This window comes from Pezoporus occidentalis, unplaced genomic scaffold, assembly GCF_034315485.1.
Source record: "Pezoporus occidentalis ecotype Australia unplaced genomic scaffold, CSIRO_AGI_Poc_V1 ctg68, whole genome shotgun sequence".
NCBI lineage: Eukaryota > Metazoa > Chordata > Aves > Psittaciformes > Psittacidae > Pezoporus > Pezoporus occidentalis.
In genome coordinates, this window is record NW_026916030.1 from 2,301,261 (window position 1) to 2,314,689 (window position 13,429).

The window sequence follows — 13,429 nt, forward strand, 5'->3', positions numbered from 1 at the left end:
CGCCGTTATTGGTTTTGACAGCTAAATTGTTAACCGAGAGGGAAATCAGATGAAAGCCATTTTAGAATAAATACAAGACATTAAGGTTTAAACATCGAGGTTGCAAGAAAGGCCGAGTAACCCCCAGGAGCCTCAGCCCCAGGCCCGCCAGCTCTGCGGAGGGGACACGGACAAGTGCAGGGGAGCGGTGCTGAGAAAGGACAATTCAAACCACTCGTCCACACCGGCGGGGTCTGGATCAGCTCCGACTGCTCCAGCAGGAACACGCAGGAGCTGACAGGGACACAGCCACGAACGCTGCCTGCTCCCGTGCACAGCGCGGGTTTTGTTTGCATCCGAGAGCGATGCAGGGCTGGAGCAGCCGTGGCACAGCGTGGTGACGGTGGTGGCTTTCTCTGCTCTCACCATTACAGACCAGGCGCTCCAGGCCCTGCAAAGTCAGAGCAGGCTCAGGAACAGCGCGACTTCATCAACCCAGGCTCTGCCTTTATCCAGCCTTGGGATTAAGTCTTGGTCCTGTGGGCAGCCGGTGTCCTGCCCTCGCTGCCTGCCAGGAGCACATCGACCTCCCAAGTGAGCTACACGCTGCCTGCACCAGCACACGGCCCACACAGCACTTACGGAATGCACAGCAGTGGAAGCACTGGGTATCAGCACCAACTTCATCCCCTTTCTCACCCCGTGTGCTCCCTCCACCAGTGCTGGAGCTTGTATGAGGCAGTGATAAGGAGGCTGCGTGTCAACCAGCACCTCAGCCCCAATCCCAAACCTGGGGGCTGGACACGTTCCGTGTTCCCATGGGTGAAGGCATGGCTTCACACCTGGCCCGAGTGAGGAAGGCTCACCATAGGCAGGAAGTGTTGAAATACTGAGGAAAAACCCTGACTGTGGACACAGTGACCACTGCCCTTGATACCCAGGGGTATGCTGAAAATACAGGGGAAGCAAAGAAACCGCTAAGAGGGCAAGAGAGGCACAGAAGAGTCCCTAATGCCTCTTCAGGGGAGCCGGATGCTGAGCCCCGATCCCCTTCCCATCACCAGCTCGGCAACCTCCATACTTACAGCTTCAGAGCCGGCTGCATCCTCTGCCAAAGCTGTGCCACGCTTCCCGGTGCTTTTCCCACCTGTTCAATGATGTTTGATATGCAAAGCCCCAGAGCTGGCACTCATGAAAAGACCTTAGGGAGCATTTACCTCCTCCCCCAGGTCTGAGTCTGGCTGAAGCACAGACAAGGCACTTCTGTGAGTGACTGCGGTAGTGAACACAGAGTAAATAATAACAGAAACAAAGACTGATGCTATTGTCCCCAGATCTGTATCAGTGGACCTCGGTGGATGCCAAGCATTCACCACCCTCACTTCCTGCTGCCACCCTCACTTTCCTGGAGGAAAAACATGCATTTTTAAATGGTTATTTTGAGACAGAAGGATTTCAACAAATTGTATTTAATTACAAATAAATATCAAAGTACGTATCCGATGGGAACACCACCATATACCCGGCTGGAATCTAGGGTTGAACCTAGGTATTTCCCAATTTCCTTACAGAAACAGAATTTGCTGTTCCAAGTAAAGCAGATACAGATCCAGAGGACTACAAACCACGCAGGAACAAAACACAGGCTGTTCACAGAGGAATGGGAACGGGTGTTAGTGACATTCACAGGGGTACAAGCTCCCACTCATGCTACTTTTCTCTTTAATCAGGTACCCAAAAACTAGAAAGCAAACATTAACAGCACAAAACCTACTTTTGAACAATTCAGGCTTCTAACAACCCATCCATCCTAGACACACACAGCTCTGAGCCAGGCACTCGGATCAAAGCAGGAAGCACAGATGCAGATGCACCTTTGCTATGCCAGTGAGCAACCCCCCGTAGGGGAACCAGGGGCTGTTTGAAAACTGTTTCCTCCTCTTGTTTGAGGCCACTTGCTGTTAGCCAGCTCAGGGAAGCACCTTCAGACTCACCACTGACACACTAGAGAGCGGACATCAGCAAAATCAGACCAGCATCTCCTGGACCCAAGTGAGCACGTTTTCCAGCACCCCCCTGGCACACACAGTCACAGCTCTGGGTGTACCGAGGAGAAAACACTGCCAGAAAACGGGTTTTCCCCTCAGATTCCCAATCTGCAGGTGATGTTTAGGGAGAAAAACATGCTGCAGATGGAGCGGCTTTGGCAAAACACCATCCATCAGACTCATCAGTGAAGCACACGGTGCAGGTAACCCCCAGCACACAGCAGAGCCATTTCACCACAAACACTTGTGCCACTTCACACCAAGAGGCAACCAACCACCTCTACCAGGCAGAGGAAACCAGAAGCTGGGCAGGCCGGTGGGCAGACGTGGAGGTCATGTGCTTGACAGATGTCTCGGAGGCTGCAGCGCTATTCTCACGCTGTCACATCTGGTTTATGAAGAGCTACCACTGAAGGGGATTACTGAATGCAAACATTAGATGTGCCACTGCCGCGCTGGGAAGCTTAGGGCACAGCACAGACCTCAGCCAGCGGCGTGTAAATACACTCATTCCTACATGGGGGAACGCACCTACAGCCTAAATAACACTGACAATACCCATGTTGCATCACTCTCTTCTGGTGATCACATCAGCAAGTACCACCATGGAGTTTGCAAATCAAACTGCAATGTAAATTTGCTTCGGTGCATATAGAATATTGCATGCACAGTTACTAAAAGTGTTGCAAAATCTATTTCAAATGAGTTTTATTGAGATGAAAAAAAACAAAAAAGTTTTCCATGGTAACTACAGAATGTTAATCAAAACCAAGTGCTTCCCCTCGTTAAAAACACGAATCAGAATAGTTTTTGTTCAAAAATACTTTAAAAAGTAATCAGTTAAATGGAGTATTTTTGGCTGTGCTTTACTCCATACACTGGTTACTGTTTCTAATCTTGCTAATGAATGCACACTAACGAGAGGTTCATCAAAGGCTTTGATGGGACCCTACTTCTCTGAGCAGTGCTCGGCTGTGAAGCTGCATTGGCAGTCAGGAGGATTCAGCACACCAGCTAAGGTGTAACAAGCACTGTGCCATGTACAGCGGTGCTGTGCTTGGGTGGCAGTATCCTTCTCACTCTACAAAGTACAAAAGCATCAGAGGACTCCAGGTATACAAAGCACTGTTTTCTCGCTACCATTCTCCATTCATAAGCATCATCTTCTAGATTTCCAGGCAGCTCTGGAATAAGGAGTAGTCCTTTTCTTATCCGGTGGTTTGAAGTAAGAATAAACGGGTGCTGCGGGGTATTCTGCGTCTGGATTTTCTGCCATCATTTTCAGCTTGGCTTCTATGGCCTTTATTTTTGCACTGACACTGGAAAGAGAAAAAGCAGAAGAGAAATTGAGCTTGATCTTAGCACGGAATCAGACTACAGCAATCCAGAGATCTTGCTGACATGCGAATACTCAGTCACACGAGGAGGGGCCAGGCAGCTCCCACCGCTGCATTCACAAACAGCGTGCAGTTGGGAGGCAGGAATCTACTGCTTAAAGCCCACGCTCTTTCATTTCATTCCTCAGCACGGATTTGCTCCTCCAAGATATATCACAGCACCACAAAATAACGGTCCTTGCACCTACTCAGCACTTTCCTGAGGACACTGAGCAAGACAAGCACACAACAAGGCTTCCTACTTCATGTAAAATGATGTCATTTAAAGAGCTCTGAGCATGTGCAGCGCAGCGCAGCTCAGACGAGGCTGCTGGAAACAGCAGAGAAATGAAAGCCAGACTTCCTCCCAGCTACAAGACTGCTCAGGATGGGAAAACCCCAGACTCTAATTAGGTCAGGAAGAAACATTATTTCAGCATTAGCAGGGTTTATCCCAAAGGGACAGGCTATCCTAGGTTACACCCCAAATTCCTAGGGCTTTTGTTATTCACTATCCCCCATGCTCCCCTCTCTGCTGTGGGTTCTTGCAGCATCCATCCCCACTAAACCAACTCCCTCATGCCATTGACATAGCTAGCAACCTGCACAACTCAAGCCTCTCTCCTCGTTACTTCCTAGCACGTTACTTCTTAATTCCAAGCTCATTTTATCTGTAAGCAAATTCACTCTCTCCAGTCCTGGTTCCTCACAGGGTTCCACTGAGAGAACCCAGAGGAAAATCACATACCCTTCCAAGCAAACTGAATTAGCAAAGCAGCACTATGTGCTCTAGGCAAATGGAGGGGCTGGAGGGTTTAACCACATCCCACAGAAGACCCTCCTGCCCTAACACTAGCCAGGAAAACCAAGCACAACGTTAAAACACCCCAAACAAAAATCAGCTTTATGTGAAGCACTACTTGCGAGTTTGCTCTAATCTTCTACCACTAGAATAGAAATCCTTGCTCATAAGTATTTTGCTTAATCAAATTAGCGCTCACTGAAATTCATATGAAGGGCAAAGCGTGCTCTGGCCAAAGAAGCTGGAATGTTACACATTCCCAATTCCTCTCCTCACCGTTTTCCCTTCCTACTGCCCTAGTAGCTGCGTGAGTTAGAAAAGGAACTTCAAGTCTGAAGTGCCCTACATCTAATGAGTTACACTGCAACACGCTGCCCTTCCGAAAACAGTTTTTCAGCCAAACATAATGCCAACACCTCTAGATCATACTGAAATTGGAGAAGTTAATTCCCTCCCACTCCCACAGCTTGGTCACTTCTCACCCACCCCACCTCCTACCTTAGGTTAGACTGGGGCGGCTCTGTGCTGGAAGATGGCTCCAGACTGATTGGAAGGATCTTCTCGTTTTTATTGTGATCATATCTCTGTGAACAAGAGACCAAGGACTGAATTACGAACAAAGAAACGTTTGTCCACAGATACACTTTAAAACTGGATTAACGTCACCTCAGGTTTTGTGATGCTTTTGCTAGGAATGATTTTGGTGGCCAAAACTGAAACAAATCCAGGCATAATATTTGTTTAGTACCAACACAGAACACAGACTGATATCAAACACTTCTGTGCATTGTACTATGGATCTTTAAGCCTTAACCTGTCTTACCCACTTCTTATTCCCCTCTATATACAGCATGAAGCAAAGATGGCAAATTTTAAGGTAACTGCTGTACTGTATTGCCGTGGTCTTTATACAGACATTGTGCAGAGCCAGAAGGTGACCCGAGCACATTGTGTGCTACTGGAAGGGAAAAACCAGAATAAAGGACATTAAAAAGACCAGTTAGGAACCATCTCCCTTCTGCAGAAAGCAGCCTGTGAGTCTGTCATCTCTGTGGGCGATGGGCCTCCAAAACTATTCGCAGTGTTCTGCTTCCTTATTTCGCTTGGCACAAAGACAGGTTTGTTTTTCAGCGGAGCTGCTCAAACCGACAGGGTCTGCTAAGCCTTGGCCACTCATCTCAGAAGTACTTAGCCTGGTGCTGGCATTGTCTAAAGTAAACACTTGTTACAATAAGACAAAGTTTTGCGTTGTTAAATCTTTCCATTCATGGATCAGAAAATGCCATGCAAGCTGAACTGATTATTTATGTATGCTCCTCACCATACCCTGGACAGCCAAGCACTGAGCTACCCCGCTGAACTCCCAGCTGAGCAGACACTCACTCCTCTGGCTGAAACTCCTTTCAGAGCCTGCTCATTCCTCAGGCATCTGGAAGCACGTGGCACTCTGGTAGCTACAGAGCTCGAGAAAATGGAGACTGGGTTTGCACAAGCTTGGATGTGCTGACAAGAGCCTGGAGCCCTTGAAGCCAGTAATTAAAACAGCATGTTCTTCTTTAACGAAGATACCTGCCTTGGTTCATTTAGCATCCAAAATAGATGCACTAGAACACTTGATACGTGTAGAAAGCTGCTTGCAGGATTATCGAAAGCAAACTACCCAGAAGAAAACAGCAACAAGCAGCTTCTCCCAAAATCCATTTATCTGCAAAGAAAGTTATTCAATATAAATTGCTTTATCAAATGCCAAATAGCAAATAACTGCAGAGAAAACAAGAGAAAAATTAAATAAAAATTAAAACAAGGATGTTCCAGAAGGCACTGCCTAGGTTAATATTAAAAACTTGATGTTTTATGTGACACAGCAAGCAATAAAAAGGATATTTAGCTTAGATGTGAAATATGTTGCTTTAAAGTCAAAAGTAATCAGAGCTGCGTCCACGTTAAGTGCTTTCAGGAATAGAACAAAGCAACAAAGTACTTGGTAATTGGGAATTTCCATGTATCTCCTCTCCAAAAAGGGAGCAAAGCCACAAAGGGAAGGATTCAAACTTTCAGGCACTCGCTGAGTTGGGGAAGAATTAAAACATGGGCATTTACACAAGTGACCTGTTCACACCGCTCCGATCGGAAACCCCCTCGCAAAGAGCACCAGGTTAAATGGCTCATACTGCTCACAGCTCAGCCAGCACAGTTTCAGCACACAAAAGAAGGGGCAGTTTGTTATTGCTGTTTCTGCGGGAGTTATTTCTCTTAGAACAAACTGAAATCATCTTGCCAGGCTAAGACAGCCTCGATAAAAATGGTTCCTCAATATTAAAGTTTCTCAATTCTGCAGATTAAAAGCAGTTCCTATCCACAACACCGAGCTTACCTTGACCTGTGCATGTGCCCACCGCACCACCAGTTTCTTGGAAAGGGCCAGCTTCCCATTGAGACATTGGATCGCTTTTTCTGCTTCCTGCACAGGAAGACAGTTCAATAAACAAACCACGTTTTAGTCAAAACCGACTCGGATGTAAAGAGCCTTTTCTCTTTGTTCATCAGAACAGCTAGCCAACAGCAGAGAAAGATTATCCCATGGCATCCCAAGTCAGCAGTATCTTTGGATGACTCCAACATTAGAGTATCCAGACTTTTATCAGCCTTACTGGCTTAGTCTTTCACTTGTTTGGGGGAAGAAAATGGGGAAAACTCATCACAGTGATTACACATCTCCAACATTTCTCCATGCTTATTCCGGATCCTGCTCATGCGCACTGGGGACATTTATCCATTTGGTCCTGTTCTAGACTCAGCAGTGGAATCTCAATTTTAGGGCACTCCCATAAAACACAATTCATGACAGCTGAAGATTTATGCTGCTCCCACCTTGCTAGGAATGATTCTCAAGAGCCATCACACTGCGTGTAAAGGCTCTTCTGACATCCTTACCAGCAACTGCAGAGCAAACAGATGAGATCACACAAGCAATCTTCAAACACCTGTACTTGCTCACTTTTGAACAGTTTTAGCAGCACCTCCATGGTACAACTCCAGGAGCTCACTACAAAAGTGGATCATAGAACTGCCCCCTTCTGATTACCATTAGAAAGCAGGATTCAGGATAAGACAGCAAAGGAGAAAGGAAACCACTACTGCTATTTCCAGGAGCAGTCACAATGTGGCTGTCACAGAGCGGAGTCCGTAGCTTTGTGTAAACAAGTTATACAATTTATTCCTTCCCATTTTAGCTTTACATTAATACAAAACCCAAAAGATGTGGAATGAAACCAGCCATTCACATCAGAACTTTAGACAAAAGCAACATACCTGTTTGGTTTCAAAGTTCACAAAACAGTAACCCCTCGGCTGCCCCTCCAGAGCACCGGACTTGTGAAAGAGAAAGTCAAATTGCTTTACTTTGCCAAACTTCTGAAGGAGTTTGAGGAGGTGGTACCTGAAGGGGAGAGAAGACATTTATGACACCTTTCACCACTCTGAAAGTGAGGAGATAGAGAGGAACCCCCCTGACACACACACGTTTCACACTCAGTAGCATAAGCAGTTCGGTTGTATCACACATACATTCCCAGATACCCACAGAGGTGGGTGCCTTGCACAGCAATGCTTCAGCTTCCATAGCTCTGAGCTGCACTATCCTGGGGCTGCTCTAGAACTCCAAAGCACAAAGCTTCCCTCCCAGTGGTACCAGCTGAAGGGCATGCAGAAGATCTATTAATACTTGGCTTTTGGACAACTATGCAATGGTTCCCTAGAGCTCTGGGAGGGCTTTGCCTCCTGCCTCTAAATCACATCTACTTTTAAGCATAAACATCATCTCTCCCCTTCCCTAGCCCTGATGTGACTGCCTGAAGCTCCATCCCTGTATTCCTTTCCCCACACAAGCAGTTCCAGCCCACAGCTCACAGCACCCTGCCTCACTCGGGATCCCTGCTATTCTTGCTGCCCCTCCCTGTACAAGCACTGCCAGTCCCATCCTTTCCCTGTGCCAAGCAGTAACAGTGCAGTGGCAAGGACATGGCCAGATCATACAGAAATGCAGCCGCTCTCCCACTGGCCCGGCAGCGCGGGAGAAGCAGGAAGATGGAAGAATAAGCAGAACAAACTGCAACCAGGCATTGACAGCAGACCAAGGCCGAAAAAAAAAGGCACCAGACAGACCTCAGCATCATCCAGCCCAAATCTGCCAATGCTCCTGGCTCAGACAGCTCCTCAGCGACATGCACATGAAAGTCAGACACTTATTTAGCCAATTATCTCCCTGCCATCCAGTGGGGAGTGTGCTGTTTCCAATAAAACTGGGGAAAGCCAGAGCAAATCTGTCTGCTTAGTATCTAGTGCACTGAGCAACTTAGAACAAGGAGCACATTTGTTGTACAGACCACATCTAATCCTCAAAGCTCTCTGCAGCTTTGTTTGGTTCCCTGAGACCAAAGTGTTTCACAACACTACCTGACCTAGAAGGAAAACGACACTTGCTACTATTTCACCCCATTCCTAGTGCTTAAGAATTGTCTAAGGGTTTAATAAGGGTGTCTTAGTCATCTCCTTTGATCAGCTGCATACCATTCATCAGCAAGCCACATGGTCTAAGCCAAATCTGCAGCTTACAAGATAACACTCAGCGCTCTGAAAGCCTACCAGGGTAACTCAGAGCGCACATGGAGCACCAGGCACTGGATTAAACCTTGCATGTGCAGACATGAATGGTCAGTAATGGCCCAAGAGAGCCAAAAACACCAGGCAGCTTCAGGGACAGTCCAGATAGGAAGAGCAGACAATGTTTTTCCTAATAAAGCCTGATAGGATGTTTGAGAAGGGCTTTAGCCCTTTGTTAAGCTTCAGGAGCCAGGCAAGAAAGTTCCAGGAATGTGAGTCATCTCACAGGATGGTCACGGTGGACATTCAGGATATGCACTTTTAAAAGAGGTGAAGGTGCAGCAAACGTACAGAGAGCAGTGCAGAAGGGCCAAGTTATCTCCCAGGGGAACAAACGCATTGTAATTGATTATGAAAGGTTTCCTACATCCTTCAGAATACAGACCACGCACATGGTCTTCCAAGGGGCCTACAAACCCTCAGTCTGCACAGAACTGGGGACACACCTTAAAAGAAGCAGGCACCGGGGTACCAGTAAAACCACTGACTCTGGAGCTGTGATGTACATAAACCCCCACACGCTAAGCTTTCAGTGCCTCCAAAGGATGCAAATGCACCTCAGGTTTGTTTCTGTAAGCGTATTGCTACAAAAAGCACTTGCAGTTTCAGCAGTATGAAAATAAAGTCCTTGCCACCAGAATGCTGTTCCCTTTCTGGCAGTGGAAGGGCAATGATGATTCTCATTGCATTCTGTTTAGCAACAATAAAGCCCTGCAGCTGCTCAAAGGAATACTTAGTGCTTGTTTTCTTTTCCGAGAACCTCTGCATTCAAATAGTTCTTAGCAGCAACGTGGTAGTTGTTCCTCTAAAACAAGTTCCATTAAGTGTCTACAAGCAATTTAGGGCACCTATTTCATTTAGAATATTTAAATCCTGGGTGAATCAAAGCCTATTTTCCAACCACGCACGCATCTTTACAGCTGCAGGTCACCCACTCTCCATGGCACAGCTCAGAACTGAAGTCTTGTATAACAAACAGTTTCAGGCTGTGCTTATGATTTGTTATTGTCAATATAATGAGGGCATTAACAGTAACTCGACAAGGAGTTCTCCAAGCCAAGAGGACTTCAGTGCGAAGGAAGAGCCGTCACGGAAAACCTGAAGTGAGAACATGTCAAAAGCTTTACTATGGCAACGACTTGGGTTATCCAGAGCCTGGAAGTCGCTCGCGCAGATGTGGCCCCACGGCGCTGCGCAGATCACCGCGGCCAACCTCGGTCTCCACTTCCTGTCATCTGATGTGGATGCGAGACAAACCAGCAGCTCCCCCATTTCCTTTTCCTCCACTCTTCCTCCTGGCACCCCGAGCGCTATTCAAACACAGGCAAGGCTTCCTCTGAACAATGCTGTCCCAAGGATACCGCAAAGGTACCGGGCCACATGCAAAACCTATTATTGCGAAGAATTTTGCCCCACTGGGACTCAGCAGGGGTCTGTAACAACAACTTATGCACACATTGTTTTCTAGGTGAGACTCATCAAGATGGGATCCTAGACAAGCAGCAGAGCAGCCAAGGAAGTTGAACACCCGCTATTTCATACCCCTGGAAAATGAATGGTCATTCAGAGGCTACTGGAAACTGGACAATATGTGTAACTGTAGCGGGAAATGAAATATTTGCCTGTCCAGAATGTTGAAAAGCCTCAGAAGGCTTTACAAACAGGAACTGGCAGAGAAGGCACTCCTGCTCCTTGCCACACAGGAGATGGAATTAAAGCATAGGGTTTTTTACCCCCACAAGATGGGAGCACTGGGAGGTGATGTGACAAATGCTCACAGTGACGGTGAGGGGACTCCATGGCTTCCTTGCTCAGTGATGCCAAACCTAGAACCAGTTCTCTGCTGCTCTCGTTGTGCACTCCAGTGACAAGACCCACAGCAGGGATCATTCAGCATCAGATGTGCCTGGACAGTGTCCTGAAATGCTGCAAGGTGCCAGCTCGCCTCTTTCCAGCTGCCAAGAATACACTCAGTAGACTCCTAATACGATCTTCTGCCACAAGCAGAACAATCCTCAAAGGATGCTGGCTAAGAGAGAGGCCACCCAAACAAACACATTAAGGAGGAATGTCCACCAGAAGACCCACCATAACCTTGTATGTGGGGTATGGCAGCATTCAAGATCTTTTGAGACTCCCACTTGAGTCACAGTTACTCGGTATGTGCAATAACCTCCTCTCAGCCACCAACTTGCAGGCTGTAATTTTGGGCAGCCCTACAGTTATACATTCCTGTTGCTGCAGCTTGTGCTTCAACGTGTACGTTACCTATTAACTCCCTAGTGCTTGATTGCAGCTATAGGTTGCTCTCCAAATGGAAGTCTTGGATTAATTCAAGACTTTCTGAACTCATTTCTGCCTGAGGAAGTCACAACCACTTATTAACCCCGCTAACAACTCAATCAGCTTTACTGTGTCTTAAGCAAATCTAACAGGGGAATGCTTTAAAAAGGCAGATAGAAGCAGCAAATGAAGAAACAGCTGTGTAGTTTTCAGGTATATGTCTTTAGCTGCATGATTAGCGACCTCAACAAGCATAATTCAGATGAACAACCATGAGCAAGGATGTAAGCTCTCAGGATAAGAAAGTAAGGATCAAGATGATTTATAGAAACTTACTGACCTGACAGAACTGCACTCTTTCTCTCTACACTGACAATGCATTACAAGGAACTTCCCCATTTTTATTCACAAGGAGGTAGAGATTACAATACAGCTTGCAGGAGAGAATAACTGATTTTTAAGCAGAATTAAAAGCAAAATACAGAATTATAAGGCCTGAAATAAGTGACAAGCACTGCCACTCACCACAGGGCAAACCTCAAGCATTGAGTAGCATGGAAGCACTCTAGGCTTGATGACACAGGTGAATGAAGCCCTCTAACCAGTCTCTTGCCCCTTGCTCACAGCTGTGACACTGCTCTGGACTCCGTCTGAGGCACAGAGGGCTCCAGGGCAGCCCTGCCCCACACCTGAATCCATGCAGCTGCAACAAGTTATTTGGAAAGGCAGAGCCTGCACATGGAAGCCACCAACTGAAACCCACAAAAAGCATTTCACCCAAGCTGTGAAAACAGTAAGTTTTGCCATACAAAGTTGTTACTTGTCTGGCCTAGAATCAAAGGAACAACCTAGACTGAAAGGGTCCTTAAAGACACCATTAATGCATGTGCAAACACCCACTGTTCTTCCCCTCACACTAACCCAGTTTCCTAAATCTTTAAAGACCCAAACTGCATGCTCAAGAACTCCCCTATTTAATGTTACATGGTCAGTGGATGTGGACAAACCAGAGCAACATAACTGCGGGGTAAAGTGGTAATGAATGCAGAAACCACCCGAGCTGGAAGGCTAAAAAGCACAAAGCATTAACGATCCCATTTAGAGGCTATCAGAAAACTGCTCTGTTAAGATGAACCCCATTTAGCGTAAAAACCTAGCACCTGCACACACAAAAAGAACCCGGAAGAAAAAGTATTCCATGACAGAGAGATACAATAAGACACTAAAAACTGCTTGTTTCTTAGGTGTGCATAAACCCCAGATTGTTTTGGTTTGGGCTTCTTCTTTATAGGCCCTACTGATTTCCCAGCACACCACCCAAATATTGGGCAGTAAGTCATACTTCCTTGACTATTTAGCTGTTCAGAAACTGTTTGCTCAGAAGATAATCATCTGTAGTCTGAAGAAAGCATGAACATACACACATGCATTTGATTTATGTGCTTATCCGCCACAAGCAGCCCGCCACACCACATCCCACCTCATTACCACTCAGTTACAAGAGTAATCCTCTGTTCAACCCACATCCCACTGCTGACACCAGCAAGAAACAAGGCTCTTGGTCACCCTAAAGTTTCCAACCTGGAACTCTGATATTTCCATTGTTTAGAAAACAAAGATGTTTTCAACCCTTGGGTTTCCAGTTGGAGGACCTCTGCATGCAGTAGTTAAGCATGTTGGTGCCTCCAACCCCTGGGTCTATGGGGTCAGCACAGCCCTGGAGACACCCCATGTCTGAGAACACCCCATGTACACGCACCCCGCACACACACACACTTGAAGCCTTTTGCGGCCGGGCAGCAGCTCCGAGCAGCCGCAGGGCCGGGAGAGCCGGGCCCAGCTGGCAAAGCTGCTCCATCACCCCCCGCTTAGGGGCACAGACCAGAGCAGGGGGCGCTGCACCAGCCTGCGCCGCTCTCCTGGGCGCCCCCGAACCACCACCGGCACCGGGGCCCGGAGCGCGGGCAGCGCCCGGAGCCAGCACCGCAGCGGGGATGTGGCACTACCGGGGGGACGGCGGGCCCGGTGCTGGGAGGAGGGGCCGCGCCCGGGGTCACTCACTCGGTGATCTTGGGGTCGAGGTTGCCGATCCAGAGGCGGTGCCCGTCCTGCAGCGCGCCCTCGGACAGGATGGAGGCGTTCTCCAGCGGCAGCGCCTGGCGGCCCGGCTCCATGGCTCTGCGGGGGGCACCGGGGAGAGCGGCGGCCGCGGCGCTGGGGTCGGGCCGGGCCCGCACTCACCATGACACCGCGCGGGCCGCTGCCGCGCCGTCCTCGCC

The 13,429-nt window shown here is 47.8% G+C and overlaps 1 protein-coding gene across 1 annotated transcript; it reads right to left on the reverse strand.

Annotated features, from left to right (window-relative positions):
- Nucleotides 1-2,718: 2,718 nt before the first annotated feature.
- RBM18 (RNA binding motif protein 18) lies at nucleotides 2,719-13,398 on the reverse strand. The gene is made up of 5 exons (XM_062641352.1): nucleotides 13,212-13,398; nucleotides 7,518-7,644; nucleotides 6,580-6,666; nucleotides 4,704-4,789; nucleotides 2,719-3,346 (listed from the first exon to the last, which is right to left on the reverse strand). The coding sequence occupies exons 1-5, from the start codon at nucleotides 13,322-13,324 to the stop codon at nucleotides 3,187-3,189; spliced, it is 573 nt and encodes a 190-aa protein (XP_062497336.1). The 5' UTR covers nucleotides 13,325-13,398; the 3' UTR covers nucleotides 2,719-3,186.
- Nucleotides 13,399-13,429: the final 31 nt, after the last annotated feature.

What these genes read in the sequence shown, in the direction of transcription:
- RBM18 (XM_062641352.1), bottom strand. Translation starts at nt 13,324, where the DNA reads ATGGAGCCGGGCCGCCAGGCGCTGCCGCTGGAGAACGCCTCCATCCTG. An exon ending in CTCGACCCCAAGATCACCGA is followed by an intron (nt 7,645 to 13,211) that starts GTGAGTGACCCC and finishes TCTCCCCTTCAG; the next exon opens with GTACCACCTCCTCAAACTCC. An exon ending in TGAACTTTGAAACCAAACAG is followed by an intron (nt 6,667 to 7,517) that starts GTATGTTGCTTT and finishes CTTCCTGTGCAG; the next exon opens with GAAGCAGAAAAAGCGATCCA.